This window comes from Aotus nancymaae, unplaced genomic scaffold (genome assembly GCF_030222135.1).
Source record: "Aotus nancymaae isolate 86718 unplaced genomic scaffold, 86718_ANA_hifiasm-v0.15.2.pri h1tg000010l, whole genome shotgun sequence".
Taxonomy (NCBI): domain Eukaryota; kingdom Metazoa; phylum Chordata; class Mammalia; order Primates; family Aotidae; genus Aotus; species Aotus nancymaae.
The window spans coordinates 78,854,665-78,869,649 of record NW_026988421.1 but is presented as its reverse complement, the minus strand read 5'-3'; the positions used below and the strand labels follow the sequence as shown (position 1 = coordinate 78,869,649).

The 14,985-nt window shown below is 43.5% G+C and overlaps 2 protein-coding genes across 2 annotated transcripts in view; one reads left to right on the top strand and one right to left on the bottom strand.

The window, feature by feature from the left end:
- SHLD2 (shieldin complex subunit 2) overlaps positions 1-5,134 on the bottom strand; it is an 89,404-nt gene extending 84,270 nt beyond the window's left edge. Inside the window, exon 1 of the mRNA XM_021672252.2 lies at positions 5,081-5,134. The gene's annotated coding sequence lies outside the window, so the exon portion shown is untranslated. The remainder of the gene's footprint in view (positions 1-5,080) is intronic.
- A 262-nt stretch (positions 5,135-5,396) lies between these two features.
- Positions 5,397-14,985, top strand: part of GLUD1 (glutamate dehydrogenase 1) — a 35,985-nt gene continuing 26,396 nt past the window's right edge. Inside the window, exon 1 of the mRNA XM_012472623.3 lies at positions 5,397-5,920. Within this exon, the coding sequence (XP_012328046.3) occupies positions 5,473-5,920 (448 nt within the window). The 5' untranslated portion in view covers positions 5,397-5,472. The remainder of the gene's footprint in view (positions 5,921-14,985) is intronic.

Below are 14,985 nucleotides of genomic sequence, written 5' to 3'. Positions count from 1 at the left end.
ATTAGTCATCAAGGAACTGCAAATAAATACTTCATACCCACTAGGATGACTATAATCAAAAAGACACACATCAAGTGTTTGTGAAGAAATAAAGAATCTGGAATCTTCATTCACTGCTGGTAGAAATTAAAAGGGTATAGCCACTATGGAAAACAGTTTGGCAGTTCCTCAAAAATTTAAACATAGAAGAACCATTCTTAGGTATAAATACACCCAAGAGAACTGAAAACACAGGCACACATTAAAGTTCATAACAGCATCATTCAAAATAGTCAAAAAGTGGAAATAACCCATGTCCATCAATGATGAATAGATTTCTAAAATGATACAGTTATACAACGAAAAATATGTCACCATAAAAAGAAATGAAGTACCTGATATATGCTACATGTATAAACCATTAAAATACTATGCCAAGTGAAAGAAGACAGTCACAAAGGGCCACATACTGTATGTCTCCTTTCATATGAAAAGTCCAGAATAGACCGATCTAGTGAGACAGAAAGCAGAAAGTATGTATTATCCTTTCAAATTAAATTATTTTTTTTAATGAATGGTGCATGTATTTATATGCTATGTTTTTCTAAATCCTAACAATCTTCTTCTAAAATATTTTTGAGAGAAAAAAGCATGCTATGGGTCAAGAAGAACAGACCTGGAATTTTAAACCAGCTAAGGAAAATTCATATAAATCTCAAAGGCAGAAAACCCATTTGTCTTTGTGGAATGCTATCAAATGTTCCCTTCAAGCTAAATTTTGGTCTTCCTTTGAATGGGAAATGACTATGAATAATTAAACTTTATTGTGTTGGGCACCGTGGCTCACACCTGTAATCCCAGCACTTTCGGAGGCTGAGGTGGAGTTTGAGACCAGTCTGGGCAACATGATGAAACCCCACCTCTACCAAAAAAACAAAAATTAGCCGGGTGTGGTGGCAGGGGCTTATAGTCCAATCTACTCAGGAGGCTGAGATGGGAGGATCTATAGTCCTAGCTACTCAGGAGGCTGAGGTAGGAGGATTGCCTGAGCCATGACCATGCCACTGTACTCCAGTCTGAGTGACAGTGAGACTCTGTCTCAGAAAACAAAAATAAAAAACTTTACTTTGAAAATTGTATGTAGATTTTACAAAAGCAATCATAAATGTAAAGTTGAAACTCATTAGATTTTACATCACAGTGAATAATTTCTAACTAAATACTTAAAATAATTAAGAATTAATAATAATAATAATTAAGAATCATTTTAGGTATTTAGTTAGATAAATTCTTAAAATAATTCTTGGAATAGTACAAATAGTGTAACTTTGGAGTCAGAGACACAGTTTTGAATCTTAGCCTATTTACCAGCTTGGTGATCATCAACAATTTGTTTCATTTCTGTGGGCCTCATTCCCCGCTTCTAATAAATCAGGAATTATAATACCTACTTTAGTGTGAAAAGAAATACTCCAAATATTCACTAAATGGGGGAAGGGATGGAGAATTTCATTCTGTTTTTTTAAACCTATTTCTACTGTTCACATATTTTTTTTTTAATAACTTGTATGTAACTTTAAAACATAATAACCAGGCACGGCAGCTCAACACCTGTAATCCCAGCACTTTGGGAAACCAAGGCGGGCAGATCACTTGAGTCCAGGAGTTTGAGAACAGCCTGGCCAACACAGCAAAACCTTGTCTCTACTAAAAATACAAAAAAATTAGTTGGGCATGGTGGTGGAATCCTGGCTACTTGGGAGGCTGAGGCAGGAGAATTCCTGGAACCTGGAAGGCAGAGGCTGCAGTAAGCTGAGATTGCACCACTGCACTTCAGCCTGGGCAACAAAGCAAGACTGCCTCAAAAAACAAACAACAACAACAACAACAAAAAATAATGATTTTAAAAATAAAAGCATCTATTTCATAGGGTACTCATAAACCGAGTTTGTAAGGCATCTACACATAGGAGATTCTCAATAAAAAATATTCCTTACCTCTTCCAAAGCTTCTTCAATTCTGCAGGTTTTTTTGTTTTGTTTTGTTTTTTGAAATGGAGTCTCACTCTGTTACCCAGGCTGGAGTGCAACGGCATGATCTCAGATCACTGCAACCTCCATCTCCCTGGATCAAGTAATTCTCCTGCCTCAGCCTCCCAAGTAATTGGGACTACAAGCACTCCCCACCATGCCTGGCTAATATTTGTATGCCCCCCAACACGCTTGGCTAATTTTTGTATTTTTAGTAGAGACAGGGTTTCATGATGTTGGTCTGGCTGGTGTTGAACTCCTGACCTCAAGTGATCCACCTGCCTCAGCCTCCCAAAGTGCTGGGATTACAGGTATGAGCCATCTCATCTGGCCCAATTCCACCTTCTTGAATTCAGGTGAACAAGCCACAGAAGAATCAAGTTAAACATTTATTATTCTGAAGGCTATGGTTATTTAAAAAAAAAAGATAAATGAAAACAATAAACTAAGCTTTTAAACCATTTTTCTCAGAACATACTAAAGAATCCAAAAAGAAAAATATTTCCATATGTTTACTGATGCTAATCATGTTATTCTGAAGTTTTGCAGGTTTTTTGCAGGGTTGGGGATTGCAATGTAAAAGAGTAAAACGATAATTCATCCAGTAAAAAGGAAATTCGATATCTTAATCTTTTGACCATCAAGGAAAATTCAGGATTCAGGTCAGAGTCTATTTTTCCCTGAAAAACACAGCGGAAATACAATTAATGACTATCATGTATTTAGCAAATAAGGTAAAATATAAGCTTCACCTGTATGAAAAGATAATTTTTGAGAGTACACTGAGATATATGACTGTAGTTTAACAGATCAGGGTTGTCACCTTATATTTTACAGAATGTTTTTTTCTTTTTTTGAGACAAGAGTCTTGCTGTCGCCAGGCTGGAGTCCAGTGACGCGATCTCAGCTCACTTCAACCTCCACCTCCTGGGTTCAAGTGATTCTCCTGCATCAGCCTCTGGAGTAGCTGGGATTACAGGCACGTGCCACCACACCCAGCTAATTTTTGTATTTTTAGTAGAGACAGGGTTTCACCATGTTGGCCAAGATGGTCTCGATCTCCTGACCTCGTGATCCATCTGCCTCGGCCTCTCAAAGTGCTGGGATTATAAGCGTGAGCCACCGCACCTGGCCCTAATACAGTATTTCGAGAACTAAGAACTTTCCCTTCCATATTTTAAAAGATGAATAACGAGGGCATATCAAGAAGCACAGTGGTTTTGGCAGGTCAAATGGGTGCCATTTTAAAACCACCCAAGTACCGCTAACGCTAGTAATGTGGCTTTTGGCAGCTCGTCTTAGCGACTGTCATTAGAGCTTTATATTATATATATATACACACACACATATATATGTATATATACACACACACACATATATATATACACACACATATATATACACACACATATATATATACACACACATATATATACACACACACACATATATATATATATATATATATATTTTTTTTTTTTTTTTTTTTTTTTTTCTGAGACGGAGTTTCGCTCTTGTTTCCGAGGCTGGAGTGCAATGGCGGGATCTCGGCTCACCGCAACCTCCGCCTCCCGGGTTCAAGAAATTCTCCTGCCTCAGCCTCCCGAGTGGCTGTGATTACAGGCACGCACCACCACGCCAGGCTAATTTTGTATTTTTAGTAGAGACAAGGTTTCTCCATGTGGGTCAGGCTGGTCTCGAACTCCCTACCTCAGACCAAGGCCCGCCTCGGCGTCCCAAAGTGCTGGGATTACAGGCGTGAGCCACCACGCCCGGCCTTTTATTTTCTTTATAGAGACGAGCCAGGCTGGTCTTGAAGTCCCTGGGCTCAAGCGATCCGCCTGCCTTGGCCCCTGGGATTACAGGCGTGGGCCACCGTGCCGCATGGCCTCATTAGTTTTAAAAGCACCAAAGTTATCCACAAGAATGTGTAACTTTAGCATTTCCTATCAAATATATATAAGTACATAACTGAACCCTCATATAGCTTAAAGTTTATAAATCATATACTAGGGCTGGGTATGCTGGCTCACGCCTGTAATCCCAGCACTTTGGGAGGCCAAACCGGGTGGATCACTTGAGGTCAAGCGTTGGACACCAGCCTGGCCAGCATGGCGAAACCTCGTCTCTACTAAAAATACAGAAATTTGCCGGGCATGGTGGGGTGGGTCTATAATCCCAGCTAACCGGGAGGCTGAGATAGAATCGCTGGAACCAGGGGGGCGGAGCTGAGTGGCACGACTGCACTCCAGCGTGGACAACAGAGCGAGATTCCGTCTCAAAAAAATAAATAAAAAATAAATCATATACTGAACCATTTAACAAATATATTCCTGAGAAAGAATTTCCTGTGGGCATTATCGCATTTCTAGTTTCCTTGTTTTATTTTAGACTATTTCAGAACCTTTTTTTTCTGAGACAAGGTCTCCCTCTGTCGCCCAGGCTGGGGTGCAGTGGGACGATCGTAGCTCACTGCAGCCTCGAACTCCTGGGCTCAAGCCATCCTCCCGCCTCGGCCTCCCAAAGTTCTGGGACTACAGGCGTGAGCCACCGCGCCGGCCCAGAGCCTCTGTCTGCAAAGGTAAAGCAGTCAGTGCTGTGGGGCGATACAACCACTGTGTGCCTAACTATGTGATCTCCACACTGCGGAGCAGTTCAATGGTTCAAGAAAAGCTCGCGTGGTCAGAGTCCGTGAGCGAGTGACTCCTTTCCAGCTCCCGCCAGCCACGCACAACCCAACTCCGGTGTCGCGCGGCTCTCCGCAGCCCGCGGAGCCCTCAGCCCGGCCTTCCGCGCCGGCGGCTCCGCCTGGCTTCCCTGCCCACGTCCCAGCTCCCCGTGCACCCAGCCCAGGCCTGAGGCCGCCAGAGGAAAGGCCCAGGTGGGCCGCCTGTTCCGTGGGCGCGCGGGCGGAAGGAGGGGCGTCCGTGACTCACTCGCCCCGGCCCGCGGCCAGACCGCCAGGCCTCACCCGCGCCGCGCCCCCCAGGAATCGACCTCTCAGCGCCCCACAGAGCCAGCCCCACTCCCCGCCTCCACCCAGCCCCAGGCTACCCCTGCTGCGCACTGACCTGAGAGCCCAGCCCGAGGCGGAGGCGGCCTCCCTCCAGATCCGGCCGCCCGCGAGGCTGCTCCTCCCCCGGGGCGAGCGAGCATGCGCGCCGAGCCCGCCCGCGCCTGCGCGCCTGCGCGCCCCCGACGCCCCGCCGGCACGCGCCGCCGCCTGCAAGGCCGGGCGAGGCCGCGGCGAAGGCGGAGGCCCGGCGCCCTGGGCGGCGCCCGGCCCTCGAAGTCCGTCCTCCCCGTTAGGTGGCAAGCGCCCGAGGGGAGGGGACAGCCGGACAGGCAGGAAGCTGCGGCTTAAAAGGGCAACCCGCGCCGGGCCCTTCCTCCCTCGTCGCGGGGACTCTTAGAAAGCGCGCTTGTTCCGCGCCCATCTCGCACCTCGCCTTCGCCCGCCGCCATGTACCGCTACCTGGGCGAAGCGCTTCTGCTGTCCCGGGCGGGGTCCGCCGCCCTGGGCTCGGCGGCCGCCGACTCGGCAGCGCTGTTGGGCCGGGCCCGGGGACAGCCCGCCGCCGCGCCCCCGCAGCCGGGGCTCGCATTGGCCGCCCGGCGCCACTACAGCGAGGCGGTGGCCGACCGTGAGGACGACCCCAACTTCTTCAAGATGGTGGAGGGCTTCTTCGACCGCGGCGCCAGCATTGTGGAGGACAAGCTGGTGGAGGACCTGAGGACCCGGGAGAGCGAGGAGCAGAAGCGGAACCGGGTGCGCGGCATCCTGCGGATCATCAAGCCCTGCAACCATGTGCTGAGCCTCTCCTTCCCCATACGGCGCGACGACGGCTCCTGGGAGGTCATCGAAGGCTACCGGGCCCAGCACAGCCAGCACCGCACGCCCTGCAAGGGAGGTGAGCGCCGGCCGGGCCCCGTCCCGCCCTTCCTGCCTCCCCTCGGCCCTGCCTCTTCGGCCTCCTGCCCGTGCGGGGCCGCTGCTCAGCCCAGCCCAGCTGGGGAGGGCGGCGTCCCCCTCCCACGGTCCCCTCCCGGGTCACCCCGCCTTGGATGTGGCCGGCTCTGTGGAGGGTGATTTTTTCCACCTTAAAACCATCATGCAGTTGGCCTGCCCCCTCCCCCGCGCCGTCACCGCGGGCCTCTGCAAAGGCTGAGATTGCCAGCTGAGTAGACGCTGCACGGGTCTCCTTGTGCTCCCGGTGTCGGAGGGTGTGCGGAAATGCACTGCTAGGAAAGGGAATGACCGGCCCGTGTGATAATGCCTCGTCAATGTTCTTGGGCTTCTGTGACTCTCCTAAATGCAAACTATCAAATTGTTTTCTGATTTTTCTTCACACCTGTCCCAACAGTGACAGATGATAGAGGAACATAGAAAACGATTTGGCTTCTATGTTTGAAATTTAGAGTTTTATTAACCAAAGGAATTTTCTAATCGCGCGTTAATCGTTTCAGTTAAGTAATTTTCCCATTCTGACAGGTTGTTTTATACCCCCCCCAAAAAAAGAAAAACACAAAAAATTACAAGCAGTGTAATATCTCTAAAAAATAAACACTGGGCGTCCTGACAGTAAATCTACAGGGTGTAGGCTGCGGATGGCCTGCCAGCCAATGGAATGAAATAGCTCTGGGGGTGTGTACTGGTCCTGGCTAGCACCAGATTTCAGCTTCAGGAAAGATATAGAACGTGAAAAAAGGGGTCAGATACTGTTTGGTAGTCACCGGGTTATCTTGTAGTTTAAATCATTGAATGTCTGTAGATTTGGCCTCTGTAGTCAGATTGCTTTCTTCGAACAAATAGGAGCTTTTTTCCTTTGTTCCCCCAATACATTGCACCATGCCTCCTTAATAACCTAAAATAGGACAAAACCACTTTTGCCTACTGTAAAAAAAGAAAAATTATGTGGAATAAAGAGCCCAGGGAGGCGAGGAGTCTTGTTGGAGATGGATTGGCAGAGAAGCACGGAGGATGTCTCGGTAAACCTGGTTCTGTGCTTTTTCAATTATGCCCGCTGACTTCTAAGGACTTAGAAATCCTTTCTGTACTGGAAAAGCTTGAGCGGTGCTGGTGTTCCCAGCAGGGGGGATAAAGGTTGCCCCCACGGGTTTAATGATTTGCTAAATTTGCATTTAGCCCACCCGCTTCTAGGACTTTGGAGCTCTGGTTTCCTCCGCCAAAACCAGTGTTTGAACCACTTTGACTTCTGATTTCCTTTCTAGCTTCAAAATTGTATAAAATGCACAAATCTCCTACATTGCCTGTCTTTTTCCTACCACTCCCTTAATCTCCAAACCAGGAATACAAGTTCAGACTCCTGAGAAAGGCAAATAAGAATTTTGGAGGAAGAGGCAGTGTATAACAAATATCGAGTTGCATCGTTTTCTTAAAACGGCCATCAGTTTAGTTTTTACTATCTCGTTGGCAGCATTTGCCAGTCCTTTAAAAGGTGTACAGATAAACCAGTGTATGTGGTTTTCTGTAGGATCTGATTTGGTCTCTGAAATCCTTTTTCTTGGGTTCTTCAGGTGCCCAGCCCGCTCCTGTTTTTATAAGTCACAGCTCCACAAACTTACTGAAGCATCTGGTTTACGAGAGTTTGTCAGTTCTCTTTCTCTTGTTGCCACAGCAGTTTTAATGCCAAAATATAGACCCTAGCAACAAATAGGGTCAGCTATATCAAAGGACTGTTATTGTAGCACTTGCTTGTACTGGAGTGTAAGATACAATTTCCTGTTCCATTTATCCCATTTACAAAAAAGCGTCCTATTTACCCCCAGCATATAAACATAAAGAAACTAAATTGTAACTAATAAACTGCTGCAAGCATTGCAAGATGATAGAACATCAAAGAAAATTGGCATCTACAAAGTGATAAATTTATTATCTTCAGCAATTTGAAAGGCTTTCTGGATTAGGGAAGATTATATAGTTATGAAAGCCCTTAAATATTTTATTATGCTTAAGAAAATAAACAGTATACTAAACAGATCATCAGCAGAATATGGATACTGTAGCCTTCCATGCTTTGTATTCAAGACAACACAAGATCTATCTACTCATTAATCACCCTTGTTTGCAGAAAATTTGCATTTTAAGAGGGGCTTATTTTCAGTAGGTCTTCTTTCTTAAAGCTTTTTTTTAACGTCTACGAAAGTTGTTAGCCTTTGTGGTCCCACTCTGGTCTTAGAAACACAGAATATGTTAGGTGATTGAGATTTTTTTTTAATGCTTTGGGTAATCCCTGTGAAATTCTGTCTTTCCCTCTTAAACATATTTTAGCACACTCTTCCCCTTCCCCACTAACCTGTCTTCTCTCCCATTGATTCTTTGCCAAACCTCATCTGCCTCTCTCCATCCTGTTTCCAACCTTCAGCTTTCTATATCTCACCTTCCCTCAAGAGCAACCTTATACCTGAGTTTTCTAAGTTAAAATTCTCCAGGTTGAAGCAAAGCAACAATCTAGTAATGATCTCTGTAAGGGAAACAGATGGTTTTGAGACTTGGTGGCTAATGTGTACTTTTTCCAAGTAAATTTTTTTTGTTATTGTTGTTTGTTTATTTTTGAGTCTGAGTCTTGCTCCATGCCCAGGCTGGAATGCGGTGGCGTGATCTCTGCTCACTGCAACCTCCACTTCCTGGGTTCAAGCGATTCTCCTGCCTCAGCCTCCTGAGTAGTTGGTATTACAGGCACTCGCCACCACGCCTGGCTAATTTTTGTATTTTTTATAGAAGCAGGGTTTCAGCATGTTAGCTCGAGGCTGGTCTCAAACTCCTGACCTTCTGATCCACCCACCTTGGCCTTCCAGAAGTGCTGGTATTACAGGTGTGAGCCACCGAGCTCCACGGACAGTCTTGATGTGGGAATAGAGAAGGCTGGATAGGAGTTGGATAAGACCATTTCAGATAAAGAGGGGATGTGGCTTCAGCCAAGGTAGGAAGTGGAACTGTGTGTAAGAGGGTCATGAGGACAAACTACATTTGTAAATAATGAGAAATAAGGACTTGTGACAGTAAATATATTTGTTCTCTTTCCTGGTTCCCAGCACAGATCTCCTGAATCTTGTGCAATTTCCTGAGTGATAGGAGCATCTTTTGTTCTAACTAGGACACTCTTGGTGGGCTTCTGGGTAGCTTCAAGGTCAAGGCTGGTCATCAAAAAGACCAAGCCATAATTAGAAGTTTGGAACTTTCAGCCCCACCCTCCAACCTCTGGAGATGGGAAAGGGACTGAAGATTGAGTTTAATCAGCAATCAGTCATGCCCTCATAACGGAACCTCGATACAAACCCTAACCAATGGGTGGACTATGGGGAGAGTTCAGAGAGCTTCCAGGTTGGTGAATGCATCCATGTATGGGTAGGGTGGTGCACACCCAATTCCAGAGGGACAGAAGCTCCTGCACTGGGGACATTCCAGACAGGGCCCTATGTACCTCTTCTTGTGGTTGTTGATTTGTATCCTTTACATAAGTAACATTTCCCTGAGTTCTGTGAACCTTTATAACAAATTATTGAACCTGAAGAGGGGGTCATGGGAACCCCCTGATTCGTAGCCAAGTTGGACAGAAGTCTGGATGCCCTGGGCACCCAGGACGTGCAACTAGCATTTGAAGTAGAGAACAGTCTTGTGAACCCTTTAGCTATGGGGTCTGTGCTAACTCTGGTATTAGTGTCAGAACTGAATTGCAGGACACCAGTTTGTAACTGCAGATAACTGGAGAACTGCTTAGTGTGGAAAACCCACACATTTGGTATCAGAAATGTGTGAGTAGGAACAGTTTTCCTTTTATGTTTGTTGGATGGATAATGATGAACCTAGCAGGGCACAGAAAGCTAGGCAGCAGTGGAACTGAGTATGAAGTTACAGTTAATAGCAGAGAATGAAAAAGAAAAGACAGATAAAACGTTCTGAAGAAGGGGCAGTAATGTATTCCCAACAGGTAGGATTTACAGGATGAAGGAGAGAAGAGGCAAAGATAACTATAAAACTTCTAGCCTGAGAGACTGGTTAAAAAAAAAAAAAGGTGGTATCAGAGACAGACAAGGGTTATTAGCAAAAATGGTTGGATTTTTAAAATAAAGGAGATCTGGTGTAAAATTATCCTTAGTTAAAATTGGAAATCCAGGCACCTACTTCTCTCCATCATGCCCTTGCATAGGCAGTCCCTCTGCCTGTCCATGCCTTGCCTCCTCCTCCCTAGGATTCCTCTTCCTCTCTTAAGACTCATCTCAGATATCACCTAGACTTGTGAATAATTTATATGAAACTGGATAGCTGAGGTTTCAAGACTTTATCCCTTTAAACCTTTTATTGTTACTGTTATCTTTTACTAAATCCAACTTTATATTCACCATTTTAACTAGCATCATTTCCATTTCCAAGACCTATTTGGGTGAAAGTGCAGCTAAATTTACTGTTAATCAAGGTCAGAATAAAAGAATCTGCCAAAAAAATTAATAAGATCCTTCTTTTAATGCATAATCTTCAATCCATCAGGCTGTAAGTTAAATACCCAACACAAAACAAAGCTTTATGTGTTACAGATATGTACATATATAATTGCTGGGAACATGATTTGGAAGGATATACATTTAAATTGCTAAGAATAGTCACCCCTAAGGAGAAGACTGGGGTCACAAGTGGTAGTCAAGGGAGTCTTCAGCTTTCTTTTTGCATTTTTTTGTTTGTTTGTTTGTTTTTTGAGACAGAGTCTCGCTCTGTCACCAGGCGCCAGGCTGGAGTGCAGTGGCGTGATCTCAGCTCACTGCAACCTCTGCCTCCCGGGTTCAAGCAATTCTGCCTCAGCCTCCCGGGTAGCTGGGACTACAGGTGCACGCCACCATGCCCAGCTAATTTTTTTGTACTTTTAGTAGAGATGGAGTTTCACCATGTTGGCCAGTATGATCTCAATCTCTTGACCTCATGATCTGCCCACTTTGGCCTCCCAAAGTGCTGGGATTACAGGCTTGAGATACCACGCCCGGCCAATTTTAAATTTTTAATGAAAATAAAATATTTTTCCTTGATCTGTCAATAAGTTATATTTTTCCAGTATCAGCTAAACATTTGCTTCCCAGAAAGCTTAGTTATCTCTTCAAAATGTATTCAGGTTAAAATAGAAGAGTTACACAATGGATTAAAAATCTAAGACGATATTTGCCTACTTTATACAGAACAGTACATTGATGCTGCTAAAGCAATCAAAGTGTGTAATTTTTCTTTCTTTTTTTTCCTTGAGATGGAGTCTCACTCTGTCATCCAGGCTGGAGTACAGTGACATGATCTCAGCTCACTGCAACCTCAGTCTCCTGGGTTCAAGCGATTCTCCTGCCTCAGCCTTCCCAGTAGCTGGGATTACAGGCGTGTGCCACCATGCCCAGATAATTTTTTTGTGTGTTTAGTAGAGATGGGGTTTCACCATGTTGGCCAGGCTGGTCTCAAACTCCTGACCTCAACTGATTCGTCCACCTCAGACTCCCAAAGTGCTGGGATTACAGGTATGAGCCACCATGCCCAGCCCGAAGTATATAATTTTTTTTAGCTCCTTATGCAGTGCTCCTTCCTCATGCTGAATGTCTAAATTTTTATCTGAGGCATAGTATTTCAGATGGTCATTACATAGTTCCTTCCTGCTTTTAACCTTCCTCTCCTCATTTTAAATTAAGTTACGCTACATTATTGTGGGTTAGAAGGTACATTAATATTAAGTGAAAAAAATGTATTCTGAGGAGTAGGTGGCAAGAGTGCTAATGCATGAATATTAAGAGTTGTTCTGAGGCCTTTTTGCTTTTCTGGGGATTCTGTGCTTGTGGTAGAACTCTTGGTTACTGAATAAATTGTTCTTGAAAAGTGAGCGAATACAGCTGGCAATCAGATTTTTGTTGACTAAATCAAACCCTATTAAGAGAACCAGGTTCAAGTAATTTTAAAACCATCTGAATTTTCATAAATGTTTTGTTAATGATTAATTATAAAAAACAGTGACTCTAGCTGGAGGCTTTTGTGTGTTTCCTTTTGAGTCAGCTAGGAAAAGGAAGAAAAATTCAAGCTAGTTAATTGTGGTTTTCACTGAGTCTTTTTTAAAGTAATGAGCTGGTTTGTTTTCTTCATCGCTATAGCAACTTAAGCTAGTTTTTGCTTCTGATTTTTATTTCTCCTAGAGAAACTTAGTATGCACTGCTCATTAGACTTGAGCAATCTATGGAATATCTGTGGTAATTCAGTTAAAAATCAGAACAGTGCTTTGTGCTGTATATAGTTACAGATGTCTGCGTATCATTAATATTCTTTGTAAACATCTGGATACCAGTTAACATAAAATAACTATTTAGTTGGTTTCTGTTGAGAGTTGACGGAATGATTTAAAAGTTCCCATTGTAATACGTACGTCATTCTATCCCTAGCCCTTCCCTCCAGCTTTACTGAGATTGATTAATAAAGGTCATGGGTGGTGTGTCTTTAGTTGCCTCTGGTGAACTGGATGCACAGATTACTTTGTCAGCAGTGTGGCCTTGATTTTTAGGCCCTGTTCTAATGGCATCAGTTCTGTGGTCAACACCTGTGTACTGAGCCCATTCACTGTCTAGCTTAGCCAGCCATGGACTCTTGCTCTTTGTTAGAAGTATTTACCTTCATTCCTACTAGCACAGTCAACCAAAGACCCAGTTGGTCTCTTCCCAAACACTTAATAATGCATCAATGGAGTCTAACAGTTTTAAGGTGTGTGTGTGTGTCTGTCTGTCTGTCTATCTATCTAGAGGTCGGTCAGTCTGTCTGTCTGTCTGTCTGTCTAGAGATGGGGTCTTACCATGTTGACCAGGCTGGTCTTGAATTCCTGAGCTCAAGTTATCCTGCCTCAGCCTCCAAATGCGCTAGGACTACAGGCATGAGCCACCATGCCCAACCCTCTAAGACTTTGGGATACAAAAATATCTTAACTTACTTTTCTTCATTTCTGGAATAAAACATCTCTTCCTTCCTCCTTCTAGTTTCTGTTCTGTGCCCCATTTGATCTGTGGTTCTGTTCACCTTCAGCCTTCTCTGCTGAAGGAGGAAAGACTTGTTTTATAAAAAGTGACAATATTCAAGCACATAAGATCCTTTTTGCTTCATTTTTGCTTAAATATTTTAATATTTTCTGTGTATATATGCATTTACCAATTATCTGACTTTATCGAACAATTTCAAATTGAGTATATTTGAACGACAGTAGACATTCAAAAGTGCTATGCTTTCCCTGCCTTTCAGAACTTTGAGGTATATGTCACATCATTTTGTCCTTCACATTTTCTTCACATTAGTTGTGCTAAATTTTCCCAATCCATTGAGTTAAGTAGTGTACCTTCCTTTTTGCAGTCATATTCTTTTTTTATATTTTATTTTTTAATTTTTTTGAAACAGAGTCTCACACTATCACCCAGGCTGGAATGGAGTGGTACAATCTCTGCTCATTGCAGCCTCCTCCTTAGCCTCCTGAATAGCTGGGACAACAGGAACATGCCACCACACCCAGCTAGTTTTTGTATTTTTAGTAAAGATGGGGTTTCACCATGTTGGCCAAGTTGGTCTCAAACTCCTAACCTCAAATGAGCTGCCCACCTTGGCCTCCCAAAGTGCTGTGATTATAGGCATGAGCCACTGAGTCTAGCCTCTTACTTAAATCTCTTAGTGTCCATTAGAATGTAGTTAAGAATTTTCAGGTGACAGTATATTTTTGGTAGTTATCTTTGGTTTCCAAACCCAGAGAAGGAAGAGCAATGGCTTTTTCTGTGTGTGAGTGTATCATGTTTTACTCGAGATTGTTTTGTCTCAAGTATTGTTGCAGAGTATTTTATTAATGGGTGCACATGTTTCTTATTTAGCCCAGGCAATGTCACTTGCATTAGTTTCTATCCCCTCCCTGCTATCACTCTGCCTGCTCTGGGGCTTATTCCTCTAAGCTGGTGCTTTCCTTATAGCTCCTCCCATGCTTCTGTTCACTAAATGTTCTTCATTGGTTGATAGCCTACAGAAAATGCCTATGGTATGAGAGATAATTTGTGAAACTGCCTCTCTTCACTGTTTAGCAGTTGAGCTGTCTAAATGGGTGTAGCTGGGAAAGAAAATATCACTTTACAAACAAGAATTCCTGGGTTTCATCCAGTGAACATGTCTTTTGTTATGCACACACAGTTTCTGACTCATATCATCCATGACTTATAATAAAATGAACATTTTGTTTATACTATTGTGTGGAAGGAGGGGTCTAATTTCTAATTTTTAATAGCATCTATTTCCAGAATATTAGGCTTGCTATTTGAATGCTTCGGTTTGATTTATGAATATCATTGGTTCCAGCAGTTTTTAGCTCCCCACTAAATGCAAGTTAAAACTTTTTAGGTCTCTAAGTTAAAAAGAAAGTAACTTTTCCTCCACTTAAGAAAGCAAGGAAAATTAAAAATAATGTAGTGATGACTTCCTCAGGCTCTAAAAGAGCAATGAAAAAAGTGATTTATGTGTGAGAGAAGAAATACTAGTTCTTAATACATTGTTTTACCACCTCATGAATTTATGTAGAAGTAATTAAACAAAGGTTTATTAAGCCATTTGTTCAAACTCCTATCACTTCAGACTTTTTAATTGCTTTGTTACATGCTGTTACTTTGTAATACTTGTTACAGCATTGGTAATAGTTGAGATTTGAGTATTGAACACTTGCAGGGCACCGTGCCAGATGCGCCATGTGTACTGTTCCTCTCAGTCGTGACACCTATCCTAGGAGAGCATCGTTAGCACCCCTCCATGCAAGCAGATGATGCAGGCTGGGTCGCCTGGGCACAATGCCTGACCATTTTCCTGGCTTAGTGTAGTTATCATTAAATAATATGTGGTATTACTTAGAAGCATTTTGAATAATTTGAAAAGCACATTTTAGTGTTTAAACAATTTTATTTTATTTTATTTTGTTTTTTTTGAGAAAAGGTC